The sequence below is a fragment of the Saimiri boliviensis genome, chromosome 4 (assembly GCF_048565385.1).
Source record: "Saimiri boliviensis isolate mSaiBol1 chromosome 4, mSaiBol1.pri, whole genome shotgun sequence".
Classification (NCBI taxonomy): Eukaryota; Metazoa; Chordata; class Mammalia; order Primates; family Cebidae; genus Saimiri; species Saimiri boliviensis.
This window is the reverse complement of record NC_133452.1, coordinates 26,387,194-26,403,940: the sequence shown is the minus strand read 5'-3', so window position 1 is coordinate 26,403,940 and position 16,747 is coordinate 26,387,194. Positions and strand designations below refer to the sequence as shown.

General features: G+C 40.2%; 1 protein-coding gene across 1 annotated transcript; it reads right to left on the bottom strand.

The window, feature by feature from the left end:
- Nucleotides 1–35: 35 nt before the first annotated feature.
- Nucleotides 36–16,025, bottom strand: FUCA2 (alpha-L-fucosidase 2). The gene is made up of 7 exons (XM_010337544.2): nucleotides 15,704–16,025; nucleotides 11,519–11,706; nucleotides 8,184–8,523; nucleotides 6,560–6,770; nucleotides 6,129–6,319; nucleotides 1,837–1,945; nucleotides 36–286 (listed from the first exon to the last, which is right to left on the bottom strand). The coding sequence occupies exons 1-7, from the start codon at nucleotides 15,916–15,918 to the stop codon at nucleotides 146–148; spliced, it is 1,395 nt and encodes a 464-aa protein (XP_010335846.1). The 5' UTR covers nucleotides 15,919–16,025; the 3' UTR covers nucleotides 36–145.
- Nucleotides 16,026–16,747: the final 722 nt, after the last annotated feature.

Genomic DNA, 16,747 nt, shown 5'->3' with positions numbered 1-16,747 from the left:
AGGGAAAAAAGAAAAAGGCTGAATTGCCAAAATAATTACTTTTCTTATACAATTGTACATTTGCTTTATTAATGTCCTACAATTATAGACACATGATAGTTCCTAGTCTTAGACATAACTGCAGCTTCAGCCACTCTGCTGCACTTTAGATCACATTAGTTAGTGCTAGAGCCCACCCCCATTTACAAGGCATCTGAGGAAAGGTCAGCTGTGGCAGTTCAACCATAATGCCATTTTGCTCCAAAGAAATCCAGTTAAGCGGCTGTCCATGGCCCAGTAGTTTGACCTGAAATTAAAAACATACATGCAAATGTCTCCAAATTTATCTCTCTCAACCACTTTCTGTTGGGAAGGAGTGATTAGTAATTCTGAAAAAAATAACTGAGGCCAGAGATTGATTTTTACCTTTATTTAGGGATTCACAATCACTCTTCATCTAATTGAGTATATGTATCTTGCCTCTATATTCTTGCTTCTGTTTTACTCTCAAGAGGTAAATAAGAGTGTGAAGGGCTTGAGGGAGGAGCATTTTAAAGGCTGAATGGAGTGTCGGAGTGGAGAAAATGCTGAAGAGAGGACCAGGAGCAGAAAATGACTCTGAAACCAGTCTGCCCAAGTAAGGCTTATCTAGTCAGTGTTCCTCCCCCAGATTTTCTAATAACTTCCACTATCACTAATACATAAATTTGATCAATTATTACTGTAATTGTTTTATATCCTTAGTATACTAAGCAAATTCAAATAAGTTCTCTACATATTTTAGGGTTATTTTGAACCAAAAATTTTGCTTCTCAGGTGGATCAATTCAAAAATAAAACACAGGAGCTTTTAAACAATGATGTTGATTGGCATCAAAAAGAACGTAAATAAAATAAAAATATAATCAATGTCATACCTGGGCTACTAAGCTATAATTAAGCATTAGATTTGAACTCATCTTCTTTCTGCCTCATCAACCACACATATTAGAAATAAAAAAGCAGGAAGGTGATGCAAGGAGAACCATATGGACAATTACCTTCCAAAGGGATAATGTATTTTTAAAAATAAGCTATAAAATATATCAGCATGAACTCAATGCCAGATCTGGTGGTTACAACAGTTAAATTAATCTCTAACTTTCTCCAAAATGTTTTATAAACATAAAATAGTGAAGTCATGACATCTTGTATTCAGATATGTTCTGGAGTAGGGTGTCAGGGAAAGCATCTAAATTTCAGTTTTGTGAGAAGAATCATTTTGAATACATGCAATGAACTTAAACAACATAGAAAGACTGTGAAGAATAATGTCTGTTTTACAGTGTTATACATAGAGATACTGTAGCTGTTTCATTAGCTTAGTTTTCTGGGAAACCAAAAGTTTCAAAGGTTTTGACCAAACACTCTCATTGGTGAAATTCATTTGATTTGATTTTACTGTTTTGTTTTATTTTTTCCAGAGACAGACTGAAGTGAAGTGGTGCAATCATAGCTCACTGTAGTCTTGACCTACTAGGCTCACGCAATCCTCCTGCCTTAGCCTCCTGAGCAGCTAGGACTACAGGTGTGTGCTACCATACTCAGCTAACTTTAAAAAAAAAAATTTGTAGAGAGGGGTCTCGCTATATTGCCCAGGCTAGTCTCAGACTCCTGGCCTCAAGACATCCTCCTGCCTCAGCCTCCCAAAGTGCTGGAATTACAGCATGAGTACATCACTTGGCTGGAGCTCATTTTGAAATTACATTTATGAGGTGTAAAAGGAACAGATATAAGGCTCCCCTTAAAGTTAAAAGTTATGTTTGCATCAAGGTGTTCTAATCAGCAATTAAAGGAAAAAGGTAAAATTCCCTCTTACCTGTGTTGCCCCTAGAATAGCTTTGGGCTGGCCAAGGAACAGCTGTCCTGATGTGGGCCATTTAAGAAAAATGGCGTAGACCAATTTTTCTTTAGGCTTGGATGTGTACCTGGTTAAAAGAAAAAATAAAAAGCATAGTAACAAGTTACATCCCATGTTTCTCATTATTTGTGGATCAGGAACAATCTGGAATTATTTTACAGAGATATTTCTATTTAGCACCTATTTACCAATGTCGCCATTAATAGAGGGAAGGAAAAATAGCCCCATGCTAGTATAAAAAGCACCTTCCTCCCACAAGACCAAAAGGAAGTTCTTGAAAGACAAAGATTTTCTTGGACTAGCATTCCTTTTCATCAGACTGCTCTCGTGGAGCTGAAAAGGGAGGGAGATGAGCTACCGGGGTAGGATGCAAGAGCTTCATGGCTTTTCATGTGTTGTTCAAATGTTTATATTCATTCACTCATTCAACAAGACAGGAAATGCATGTGCCAGTTCTGTGCCTAATACTGTGCTCAGTGTTAAGAGTTACAGTAGAAAACAAAACACACATACTTCTTGTGCTTATGGAAATTAGACTAGAGTGGGCAGACAGTAAAGGCAGACACTAAAAAATCACACAAATAATATGAAAGTGTGAGTTCTGATAAGCACTATGAAAGAAAAGAAAATTGAAAGATTATAGCAAAAGGATCTCTTTAGATTAGAACATCAGAAAGAAGCCCTCTCCAAGAACATGACATTTAATCTGAGACTTAGAGGATGAATGAGAACAAAGAAGGTAAGGGAAGTATGCCTTAGACAAAGAAAATTGAATTCATTCATGTATTCATTCAACTACCCAACAAATACTTACTGAAATCTTAAAATGCTAGACGCGGTTTTAGAGCTATTTGCAACATTGAACAGTCCTTGTCCTCATGGGGCTACCTTCTAGTAGGAGAAATTAGAGTGAACAAATATGCAGGTGATGATTAAATACTGTGGACAAAACAAGCCAGGTAAGAAGGACAGGGCATGCTAGGTAGGAACAGAGGGGCCTGGGAGTGTTATTTTAAGTGGAATAGTCAGGGAAGACCTCTTCATGGAAGAGAGCCATGGGAGCACTGTGGGAGGTCCACGGGAGCGTCTGAAGAAAGCCTTCCATCCAGAATGGCAAGTACAGGAGCCCCAGTGCAAGAGTGTGCTTAGACTGTTGATGCAACAGCAAGGAAGGCAGAGTGGCTGAAGGAGAGGAAATAGGAGAGGGTGATGGCAGGTAAGATCAGAAAGCCAGATTTGATAAGCCCTTGTAAGCATCTATGGGACCCAGCCTTTTCTCTGAGAGTGGAAGCCACTGGAGAAATGTGAGCATGGAAGTGGCATTATTATTTAAAAGTTTACTCTGATCGCTTTGTGGTGAATAGGTTAAAGGGTAGAAATAGAAACCTGTTAAGAAGCTACCGAAATAATCCAGGCAGGGGTGAGACAATGGAAACTAAAAGGATGAGGGTTGCCACAGAGAGGATGAGAAGTGGTCAGATTCTGAATATATTTCTAAGATGAAGAGGATGATATCTGCTGATGGGTTGGCTGTGACTGTAAAAGAAAGGGAAACTAAGGGCTTCAAGGTTTTGGGCCTGACAGCCACCTAAAGGATGAAGCTGCCATTAACTGAGGTGGAGAAGACTGTGGGTGGAGCTAGTTTATAGCAGAATTTTAAAACTCAGGACTTCAGTTGTGGACATAGAGGTCTAAGATGCTATGCATCTAAGTGCAAATGTTGAGTAGGACGTTAATGAGGCTGGAGTTCAGAAAGAGGTCTGCACCGGAAATAGAAATGTGGCATTGAGGTCATCAATATAGTATTTAAAGCCATGAAAATAGGTACATCACCTGGGACATTCAGATAAATAGAAAAGAATAGAAGTCCAAAGTCTAAACCTCAGGGCACTTCAAGATTGAGAGGATGGAAAATGAGATGAAATCAGCAAAGGAACTAACGAAAAAGGAAGACCCAACAGGAATGATGAACACCAGGAGAGACAGTTATCAACTGAGGTAGGTGCTGCCAGTATGTTGAGAAAAAGAGCACTGGGGTCTCATCACTGAATTTGGCAAGCAGAGGTTACTGTGGCCTTGAGAAGAGTAATTCTGTGGAGTGTGGGGATGGAAGCTCAACCACAGTGGGGTCAAGAGACAAACAGGAAAACTGTAGCAGGGAACTGGAGATAGCACGAAAACAATTCTTTCAAGATGTTTTACCACAAAGGAAAGAAGAGAAATGGGAAGGTAGGTAGAAATGCAAGTAAAATTGAGTAAAACGGGAGAATTGCTTTAACAGTCCTTGGGTGGATGATTTGCAATGGGATCGGGACACAAGGGTTGACCTTAAAGCCAAAAGTGAGATAATTTTACATGTGTGTCTGTCTAGGTGCGTGTGTGTGTGTGTGTTTCTATAGTTACAGTTTGCTGTCCAGGAGCAGGCATGGAATAAGTAGATCTGAATTTAAAGTTGATGTTCCATCAAGTGAGTATGGCAGAAGGGAGAGAAGGTTCAGGAGTTGGGTGTATGCAACAGATTGGTTACAGTGACAGGCCACAGAATCTGACCTGGCTAAGGAAAAAGAGGGACAGAGAAAAGATGATAGGATGAAAAGATAGTATGATCACTGGATTATAGATCCCTTGGGAAGCCACAGTGCTGTGTGGAGTGAGCCAAAGCAGAAGAAGTGGTAGGTAGACGGCAGAATGCTTCAAACTAGAGCCCTGGAAGGGGTGCAGTTATTGGTAATGCAAAGTCTAAAGTATGATTGCAGAAGAAAGGGAAGTTAAGGACACCAGGGTTTTTGGCCTGACAACCACCTAAAGGATAGAGCTGCCATTTACTGAGGTGGGGAAGAAGACCGTGAGTGGAGCTAGTCTACAGCAAAATTTTTAAACTCAGGACTTCAGTTGTGGACATACAGGTCTAAAATGCTATGCATCCAAGTGGAAATGTTGAGTAGGAAGTTTGACTTTCTATTACCAACATGACCTTGTGTATTGGTCATGCAAAGGAACAGGTAGCAAAGGTGAAGTGGACAAGATCCCTAGAAGACAGGAGGTGCAGATAATTAGAACTGTGAACAGAAATTAAAATCACTAAGAATTATGTGAAAAGTAGTTCTGGGGACAGGGATGGGTAGCCAGGGCTACACTCTCAAAGGATTTTAAGGGTTCACCTGGGAGTCTGTAGGTGACTGAAAGAAGGTGGGCATGATGAAACTGATGGGGAAGAAAGCTCCTATGGTAAGGAGGGAGAGTAGGAGCACTCAGCATCGGCGAAGTTGGTGGGAGCCAGACTTGCAGCTTTATAATCCACATTAAATATTTAGTTTTTATGTTTATTTATTGAAATAAACACAATAGAATAATGGTTAATGACTGTGAATTCCCAGATCAGATACCCTCATATTCAAATATAAGTACAGAAGCAAATTCCAAAACCAGATTTGCACTATCCTCTATCACATGAGAGATTGATATTGAGTTCTCATTATGGCTTCTCCCAGATCAACATTTTAAAATTCCACAATTATTTTCTCTGTCCAGATTGCCCTACTTCATTTTGTTCAATGGGTTGATAATCTTTTAAGTCATAAGTCAAGTAGATTAAAGAACATTTAGTCTAATCTTTTCATTTCTATTTAATCAGGCAGTAATTAGGGGCCAACCAAAGGTGAATTTTTAGAACTTCGCCAATACTACTCTTATTTTATATATGTTAAGAAACCATATCAGAAACTGTCATACTTGTGTCTGACTCAGATACTCATTGACACACAGAACCTTTTCAATCTCAGAGAGAAGCATCTTCCCAGAATCCTCCCTATTTTGACTCATTTTTAACCTAACATGTTATCTGCCATTGGGTACCTCTTGTTTGCGAATTTCATGGGATGCAACATCAGTAAAAGTCAGAATTTACAGAACTAATAAAATAGTAGTCTTTGTTTTAGACTAACCATTCAGCATTTTTTATTGGTCTAAATGGCTTATAATTTTTCTAAGAGCTGACTACTTTCAGCCAAAATTTGTCCACCACTGGGAGATACATAGAGATGATGTAAGCTCAATTTGGTAAACAATAAATGTTCAAAAACATGCTAGTTCTTCCCCTTCTCTTTATATTAGAGTAAGCAAAGTTTGGAAAGTGCTTTATATACATAGGAATTAATCCAATTTTTCTTTTTATCCTCTCTTGTTTGTATGTCTGATAAATTTTAAATCTCTCCCTTTATAAAAGAGACTTGGTAACAAGAATGCCTTACCATACATCTGGGGTGACAGTGTCATTCTGGGATCGCCAGGTATGTGTTTCATAAATAGCTTCTCCGTTGACTCTTAGCCAGGACCCCATTTGCCTCAGTCGCTCCTCAAAAACTACAGAAATGGTGCCATCTAGTGTGGGCCCAATATTCATCAAAAGATTTCCTCCACATGAAACCGTTTCTACTAGTTGCTAAAAAATTAAGAATAAACGTTTTTAGATAAATAAAATAATTGTATCTTTAATGTGTTAATATGTTGCTTTTATATACTTATACATGTATATTTAGTCACTGCCTAGACGAACAAATGCAGGATAGAACAGTGTCCTACATTGATAGGCCATTGAGCTATACAAATTATAAGAAATAATTCCTACATGACAACATTATTAAGAATATTACATTAATAGCCACCAGACATTTTACTGTACCTTCACCAATTCTTCAATTGTAAGATAGTCAGAGATTCTAGCATCCCTTCTGTAGCCCCAGGACAGCTTGTCTATTGTCATGCAGTTTTCCCACTTATGTGGCAAAAGATGTCCTGGGTTATAGCGATCAGTGCAGGTATAGAAGCCACCATGCTTACAGATGCTACCAGCTCCCCAACGATCATTGGTGACTACTGTGCCGCGAACTGGGCTGAAATAAAACATAAAATTTTTTTAAAACAAAGGGCATAAGCTTTTTATACAAAAAGAAAGGGGTGTGCCCTTTAATATCTTTGCTTCTTAATACTTTAGAAAAGATATCTAATTTAGAAAAGATATCTAATTTTAGAAAAGATATCTAATTAAAATACATTTCTAACAAGGGACCATGGCATAGTACAATGAAAAGCCCACAGTTTTGAAGTCAAACAGAACTGGGTTAATTGGAGTCCTGGCTTTGTCACTTTCTAGCTCCCAGACCTAGAGCAAGTTACCTGGCTCCTCTGAATAATGAATTTCCTCATCTATGATTAGAACAAAAATAAGTTATGTAAAACATTTAGCCTAGCACCCAGCACATATGGCACTCATAAGATTATTTTATGATTATTTTAATCTCCCTTCCATATTGTAAATGATAGCCAAAACTGAATTTATACCCAAGACACTTTTCTTTCCAATGATTCAATGATCTCATACATGTAGTCTAGACTTTCTCTTTCTCTTACAATTGTGCCTAATATTGAAAAACCTCAGAAAATTTGTTGATGTTATGTGAAATATCCCCACAAAATTATTTATCATAGCAGGTGGTATAGTTAAAGGGAAATCCATGCCACATGGAGAGGACAGTTTTGAGCCACAAATTGAAGTGATGGCTCCCAGTCTTTTCCCTTGGAAGGAGTACCTGGACACATTGCTGTTTTAAGTATCAAGGGTTCTTCAGAATACTTGTATCTGTATCCTGTGTGGGCCCAGGAAGTGCAAGCAGAAGGCTTCTTGACTTCATAGCACAATACCCAGTGCTTTCTAGTGTACATGCAAATTTGGTCCATATAGTTTAAGCCTAATGGAGGAGTTTAATCAGAACTCCCTGTTCTAATAGGGCAGCCTTGAACATACCCGCAAGCAATAGGAAAAAACTGGAGAAAGTGAAAATGCTGCCGATGAAGGAAAAGAGGAGACAGACAAGGGTGACGCTGACTGGGCAGCGAAGATGACCAAAAGGTAAGAGGATAAAAAGAAGCAGTCAGAGGGATTCAGAAGCACACTATCAGAAACAGGGATGAATAAACAGAGTTGTCCCAGAAGAGAAGCCATCAAGGACCAGAGTAGGAGAGAAAAGGGGGCGATCCACAACATTAACACCTTCGCAGTTCTTGGTCCTGTGATTTTTAGTCTGATCTCAAAGTCAGACCATTGAGTTCGATTTTACTCCGGATTTATTTACTCTTGATTATGTTGAGTAAATAGTAATATAGCTATTAAGTATTATTTACAATGATTTTCTCCCACCATACCACCAATGACTTAAAAGAAAATATTTTAAGAAGCAAAGGTATTAAAGTATTGGAAATATATAGGAATGTGGAGAGTAATGGCAGCGATCTCATAGCATACGTACCTTTCATTATATAGCCAGGCCAAGAAGCCTGTGCTGTTCCAGTATTGATCCGGTGCTCCTCCGTCACCATCCGACCACAGTATCTCAGGCTGATAGGTGTTCACTAACTCATAGAGCTCTGGCAATGTCTTAGAAACTGGAAATTGCCGCGTATGGAATGAACTGGATTCATCCTCAAGGAAGAGCGGATGAAACCATTCAAAAAGGGAATAGTACAGTCCAAAACGCAGGTCAGTTCTGTTCCTAATGGCTACCGCAAGTTCCTTGACAATGTCCCTCTTGGGCCCCTCATCTATGGCATTCCAGTTCCACGAATACTCTGAACCCCACAAGGTAAAGCCTAGAAAATTATAGTGAAAGCCCTTGTAAGCATGCCAACTTCATTTTAGTAAATTTCAACCCACACAAATGCCAAAACAAGTCACATAGTACATGTGATATATAAATACCTGCTCCTACAAATGACTGGTTTATGGCAACCTTTTCATGGCATATATGGTGCTTTTATGTGAGAAATGAGAATTTAAATAAGATCAAGGCTTTTAAAAGCAACTTTCAGGGTACCTCATTGTACCCCAAAAGTTAGATGGTCATATGGTCTGATCGATCTCCAGTATTTTCCCTCTTAAAGTCCTTGAGGGATAGCATCATGTCTGAAGTGCTCCCTGCTCTGTCTTTAGCCAACTGCTAGCACCAGGTATAGCACAAAATAATCAATCAACAATAGCAGCTCACAACTAAGATGGGAACATATATGTGTACCACGCTGAATGATGACTACTACTGTGTATTACGAAGATCCTGAGATGCACTCCTGCAAGATTCTTAGTGTCTTCTAAACCAAAGCTTGAAGTCTACTGCTTAGTTTTAGGGTTGTTTATTTTATTATAGTGTAATTCTTAGAACACTGATGATCCATGTACAGCAAATCTCTTTTAGCTTGATTATTCATGTAAGCAGAGGGGCAAAAAACCCACTATTTCCCAATGGTTCTATACTTTAAAATATACTCACCACATGTAATCTCATTCTACTATAAAGTCATAAGCTTGGAGGTTCCTCTTTAATAAAATTACCCAAAAGCGAATAGTCTACCAACTACGTAGATACAAAAAATCATGTATACCTTTATGCAACACTTAGAAGTGGTTCATTTTTAACAGGAATTTGCATTTAGATTGCTGGTTGTTCTGCATAAAATGTTAGAAGAGATAGATAAACTGAAATGCTTAAAACATAATAAATATGAAAGCCTCAAAAATTTCATTAGTGCCTAGAGACGTAAGTAAATTGTTACTATTCCACTAAAATCTAAAAGAATCTTTCAGAATAGACATTTATGATACATTTGGTGAAACACTTTACTCTGGGTAAATTAGAACAAGTTTAAGATTGACTCACACTTTTGATTTTTTTTTTTTTTTTTTTTTTTTTTTTTTTTTTGAGACAGGTTCTGGCTCTGTCACCTGGGCTGGAGTTCAGTGGTGCGACCTTGGCTCACTGTATCTGCGCCCTCCTGGGCTCAAGTGTTCCTCCCACCTCAGCCTCCCAAGTAGCTAGGACTACAGGTGTGTTCCACGACGGCCAGCTAATTTTGTTTATTTTTTCAGAGACAGTTTATTTTTTCTCACTTTGCTGCCTAGGCTGGTCTCAAACTCCTGGCCTCAGGCAATCCTCCTTCCTCAGCTTCCCAAAGTGTTGGGATTATAGAAGTGAGCCACCGGACCTGGCCTTACATTCATTCTAATAAGCTTTTTAAAATAGCACACTCTTGTTCCTATCATGTCTATGGTAAGCTTCAGAGCAGTGTCAATATCTAAAGTCATATTCAAAATTTTTCAACTTGACAGGCCCTAATGTCAAGACAGTACTAAAACCACATGGGTCTTCATTTTAATATCACCACCAGAAGCTCACACAGCGATCATCCTTCCTGAGCTTAGCATGCATTTTCCATAAGCAATGAAAACATCTGACAACATGGGTCCTAGAAAATGTATAAGTGTGGGCTACATCATCTGTCCTCACAGTTTGATTATGAATTTTTATTAAATAAACTCACTATGTAATACATTGTGTCATATAGCTCAGGAAAGTTCCTAGACATCAGGAAATCAGCATGTTCTCAAGCAAATACACTTTATAGATATCCGTCTCAGCAGGAGAAACATCTAAAGGAGAAAATCAGGAAGCTACCAGAATGTGGCCAAAGGGAAAACTATCCTCTGATAATTCCAGATTTTTTGCTTCGGTTCTCCTCTCCTATTCCCATCCCATCCCTGAAGAAAACGATACAGCAAAATTTCTTTTCTTTTCTTTTTTTTTGAGACAAGATCTCCCTCTGCTGCCTAAACTAGAGTGTAGTGGCCCTGTCTCCACTCATTGCAGCCTCAATCACCCAGGCTCAAGCAGTCCTCCCACCTGTGCCTCCCAAGTAGCTGGGACTCCGGAGACATGCCACCAGGCTAATTTTTTAGGGGTTTTGTTTTGTTTTGTAGAAATAAGGTCTCAGTATATTGCCCAGGCTGATCTCGAACTCCTAGGCTCAAATAATCCTCCTTCCTTGACCTCCCAAAGTTTTGGGATTACAGGGATGAGCGACCACATCCAGTGCAAATTTTTTTTTATACCAAGGCAAAAATGATCATGCAAAAGATACTGATGAATTAACAAGCAGTTGCAACAAAAACAATTTGTTAATGCTTCCTTGGCCTTACAAATATTGAACTGGTAATGGGTAGAATCTATTCTATTAAAATAGGACTACTGTGGGATTTTTTAGGTATTCTTCTACCACCTCTGATTTTTCTGGGAACCATTACAGTTCCATAATCCTTTTCCTTCTGAGTGATCTTGGTCACTTTCATCACTATCAATTCATCCACTATTTGCACCATTTGGCTAAGAGTTGGCTAAAAGGGCAGCCAGGTGCATTGTAATGATGCAAGACTGTAGCAGTATAACCTCCGTGATGCATTCACAGGATGCATTACAGAGAAAGGGAATGAAAGAGTGCAATTCCAATGATGAATTTTGACTTACAACTCACACTCCCTTCAGCAAGCAGCTTTAAGGAAATCTTGGAAATATTGTTCAATATACATGTAACAAAATGTGACCATCTTTCCTCTGTTATGTGGAGGGTTTGAGTCTTTCTGTATTCATAAGATCTCTCAATTTGGCTGAATGTGCAGTCCCTAAGTTATAAGCAAGTGTCAGTCACCACTTATGGTTGCTCCTAAGAGAAAATTAGACCTTGCTTTACTTTTTTCTTCCAAAATAACTTTTCATTTCTTAACAATTGTCAGCAATTTGCATACGCTGGATTGACTTACCTTCATGATGTTTTGAAGTTAACACAATGTATTTGGCACCAGAGGCCTGAAAAATATCTGCCCACTTGTTGGCATTAAAAAAATTTGCTGTAAATAGTGGTCCAAAATCTTCATATTTGAAATTAGGAGGGTAATTATCTTTCATGAATTCCACATACTTTGGTATCTTTTCCTTTTGCCAATACCACCTAAGGGGAGGAAAGGAAAGTGTATATAAACAACACATACACACATTTAAAAGAACTGCTCCAGCTCCATTTACCATTTACCCCTCACTCAGATACAGTAGGACCCATATTCTCTTTCTCACTTCCCCATTGGTTTGACTTGGCTTTAAAGAAAGCTCATGCAAACTAAAGCCCCCTCTCTATCTATCCCCCTGTGAGAACCACTTGGCTCATAAATTAGAGCATTCTAGGCAACTCAGCTACCCATTCTCTCTCTCTTTTTTAAGACAAGGTCTCACTCTGTCACTCAGGTTGGAGTGCAGTAGTGCAATCATGGCTCACTGCAACCTTGACCTCCTGGGCTCAAGGGATCCTCTCGCCTCAGCCTCCTGAGTAGCTGGAACTACAGGTGTGTGTCACCACACCTGGCTTTTTTTTTTTCTTTGTGGAAATGTGGTTTCCATGTGTTGCCCAGGCTGGTCTTAACCTCCTGGGCTCAAGCAACCCTCCTGCCTCAGCCTCCCGAAGTCTTAGGATTACAGCATGAGTCACCATGCCCAGCCCCATTCTCTTTTAATTCTTCACCTTTAAATCACAACGTATACTATATGTTATTATGCATTGTCCTTTGTAACGTAAGTGACTAGGGCTTCTGAAAGGAAGACTACATGCCTAAAACATAACATGCATGTATTATATTCACTAGTAGAGAACAATTTGGAGGCACAGCACAGAACGGGAAGCAACAATAAAATTAAGACGATGCCGTTATTTTAATTAATGGACTCAACCTTCAAGGATTACTTGCTCTATGCGTTCATTCTAAACATTGGTATATTGATCCTAAACTGTGTAAGCAAGACTTCATGAGGAAAAGCACATCTAAACATTTTAAACACAGAATAACCATCCTCATGAAATAGGTGCAACCCCCATTTCTGAACCACCTCCTACTTTTTCTATCACCATTCCTTTCATAAGAGTATTTCTACAGGATAAGTAAATCCATAATCAGCACTACATTTCATAAGACGATCAGGAGACTCTTTCTGCTAAGAAGACATAATTGAAGGGCATACTATGTGGCAGGCATGTTGTTTGCCTACCCAAAAGTCATATTTACCTAATTTCCCAGTTTCCACTACAGCTAAAACAGGGATGCAAGATCCATCATGGCCAAGGGAACTTGAGGGAAAGCAGACTGAGAATTCTGGACATGGTTTCCCTCTTAATGAAAAGAGACACTGGTCCTCCTGCATTTGTGCAAGGTTGTGTGAAGCTATGATGCCTGGTTGCCATCATGTGACCATGAAGGGACAAGTCCCCAGACTAAGGATGACAGAAAAAGCCTACGTCTTTTATTTCATCAATGAACCAACTACCTCTAAATTTCTTGTTATGTGAGATAATAACCCCCTATCATTATACCTTTTACTTGGGTTTTTGATACCTTAAAGTGAAAGCATCCTAACAGATCCTTGAAGCATTTTTTATTATTTATTTATTATTGATTAATTGATTGGTTGAGACAGGGTCTTGCTCTATCACCCACGTTGGAATGCAGTGGCATGATCATACCTCACCACAGTCTTGAACTCCTGGGCTCAAGTGATCCTCCCACCTCACCCTCCTAAGTAGCTGGGACTATAGGCATTACCTTTTGAATTGAACTGCAAAAGAGAAACTGGATATTCAGAAAGTTGAAAAAAGGAGGGAATTTCTCCTAGCATCATCTAATTTGAATGTGCATTCTCCCCTACAGTCTAGACTCAAATTTCATGCTGAGAGATGAAAAGAGGAATTTATGGCAGAAAGTCCATCATTTATATTTGGTTTTAAATAGCCATTTATATTCATCTGTACAGTTGATTGCCCAAAAGTCAAATTAAGAGTAAGGAGCAGAGGATACAAAGGGAAATCATAGATAATGTAAAAATCTTCCACAGGGTTAAATGCATTTCCAGATCTTCAGAAATGTGTTCTCTATTTTGTTTAGTATGAGAAGTATCTTTATTGTTCTAGGTCCAAACAAACAACCGTGGGTTTATTTGTAGAAAATGAAGTTATTCATAGCAAAGAATAAAATGACTCGAAAGTAGCTGTTTTATTTTGGCATAGTACTAGTTTTAACAAATGTCAAATCCTCTTCTGGTACCAATATATCTTAACCTAATCTTCATGATTGAACAAAATGATAATATAAGATACAATTTAGGGGGAAGAAAATGTGCTAATTATGTGCCACACTAATGTAAAACATTTCCAAAATAAACTCAGGGCTTCCTTACAGCCCAAAACATGCAAATAAATATTTGTAACATCTTTTTGAAGTAGCTGTGTTTTGGTATAAGAAGAGTCTCTGTTTTACAAGCTGAATTATTTAAAGTATATGAATAATTCTCCATAGCTTACCCAGTTTTATTTTGTACATCAACTGGCCTACTAATGAGAAAGGTTACTGGTTGCAGGTAGTCAATCTCTTTGTAATAAAAGGGCTAAAATATGCTACTGTGGCATATTATTAAAGGTAAAGAAACTTGAAAAGTAGCAGAAACATGAAGAGTATTTTGACCTTTGTGCTCTTTCTTAAGAGCAGAAGATGAAATTCCAGTGTGAAAGATATTCTATACTAGAAGAAAAGGCAACATCCTAAGCTTCAAAGACAAGAAATAGAATACTATACAGACCTTGTTCAAATAACTCGTATGTTTTAAGCCTCCCCGTATAATTTAATCACCCCAATGTCAATTTAATTCTTGGACCCAGCAGAGACCCTAACAGAATGGCAGTGTAATTTTTCTACCCCTACAGTAAGCATGGTACAGTGTATACTATGTAATGTTAATATAACATATAGCTCATACTCTGTATTGTGTCTATTAAACATAGTATGTTAATTTGGATTTATACTATTTATGTAGTATGTAGTTGATTCAAATAAATACTTATTGTTTAATGATTCCTTTATTTTACTTAAGAATATATTACGTGTCCCAAAGTGCTGGGATTACAGGCATGAGCCACCGCTGATCACCTGAGGTCAGGAGTTCGAGACCAGCCTGGCCAACATGGCACATCCTCGTCTCTACTAAAAAATACAAAAGAAATAGCCTGCACGGTGGTGCATACCTGTAGTCACAGCTACTCCACAGGCTGAGGCACGAGAATCGCTGGAGCCCAGCAGGCGAAGGTTGCAGTGAGCCAAGACCACCCCACTGCACTCCAACCTGGGCGACAGAGTCAGATTCTGTCTCTAAATAAATATATAAAATAAAAGAACATATTATGTGCATGTATCTATATAGGCACACAAAATGTTTCTATTTTAAATAACTTAATACTTGTAGCATTTAGCCAGAAAAGACATGTGCAACAGTTTAAGAAATTATATGCACATTTTCACATAGATCTCAAAGTAGAATCTAAAGCACAGATTTTTGTGCAGCACCTTTCATACGGCAGTATAACTGGGTTGTGTTAAGAGTACCATTCTAGAACTTCTTTTAAAAGTTCCTGGAGCCATACATAGGTAACATGTTAACGTTAAATAGCCAATGGTGTTCAAATGAACAGTCGTTTCACATACTCATGACTGTGTTTTAATCATAAGTTCACTGCAGAATGGCTGCAAACTGGTAGAGCACCAGAGCCATTGTGTCTAAGTCCGCGCTCCTGCGATGCCCTGCACAAACCGATGAGTGTGTCTAGTAGCTCGATGTTGTAGTGTCATAACTACAGCTTCATATGCGCAACTGTGAAGAAGCTGAGGAGTCAGGCGTGTCTGAAAACTCTTGCAGTTACACGGAAGAAAAATTCCCTGTTCACTCAGCACGAACCACTTAGGCAAGAAACGCCACATTCGAGACCCGGAAGTGCGAAACGCCGGTAACGCAGTGGGAAGTGAAACCGACGAGGGTGCAGGCAGCACCAGGCTGCGAACGAGGCCCGCTGGGTAGTGGCTGCAGCCTGCGGGTGGGGACAGGAGCGCCGCAGAGGAGACGGAAGGGAGCGCACTCACCAGAACCACTCGCTACCGAAGCTGGGCACGGAAAACACGCCCCAGTGGATGAAGATGCCGAACTTGGCCTGGTCGAACCACGCGGGCAGCTGGCGGGAGTCCAGGGACTCCCAGGTGGGGTCGAAGCGCGCAGCGCTGCGGGCAGGGCAAGGCGGCAGCAGCGGCGGCAGCAGCAGCAGCGGGAGCGCGAGCCCGGGGAGCTCCCGGGGCCGCATGTCCCCGCGCGGGCCGGCTGTCTTCTTTGCAGGCTGGCGCGGCCTCACGAGCGCTGCTCTTCCGTTTTATTGCTGCTGAGTTTGCCGCGCCGCTGTCACCTGACCAAGCCGGACTTGGAAACAGACCACCCTTCCCCCTCCGGGGCGGGAGTGGCCACTCTCCCGGGCGCTCGGAATAACCCCAGGAGGGCTGCGTCGCTCAGAGTGACTAAGGAGGCTCCCAGTACCCCAAAGCCAGCTGCCATGGCTTTGCTAAGCTCTATCCGCTTTGAGGGGGAAAATATGAGTCTGCTTCAGGGCCCTGTGACCAGCGCCTCTGCCCTCAAGCAGGCACGACCCTGCCCAAAAATCTGCCCAAGAGGACCACGCCACCAGCCCGCCCGGGTGGCTGCTTCACACGTCCGAGTCGTGGACGGGAAGGTCAGGGCAGTAACCTCAGCCAGGTCTCGCCAAGATGGAACATGGAAAGTAACCTAGATCGTTCTCAGCCTCTGTATCAGCTCCCAAGGTCTGTGTGTTAGAACTGTGGCTGTCAACCTCGAATTTATGTCAGAGGAAATTCCAAGAGCTTCAGATTCAGCAGTTAGGTTGGGGCCCAAGAATTTGCATTTCTACCCAGTTCCTAGAAGATTCTGATGTTGGGCTGGACGCCAACATTGAGCTACTAGACACATTCATCAGTGGCTCACACCTGTAATCCCCAGTACTTTGAGAGGCGGAGGCAGGCAGATCACAAGGTCGGGAGATTGAGATCATGCTGGCTAACACGATGAAACTCCGTCTCTACTAAAAATGCAAAAAATTAGCTGGGCATGGTGGCGTGCACCTG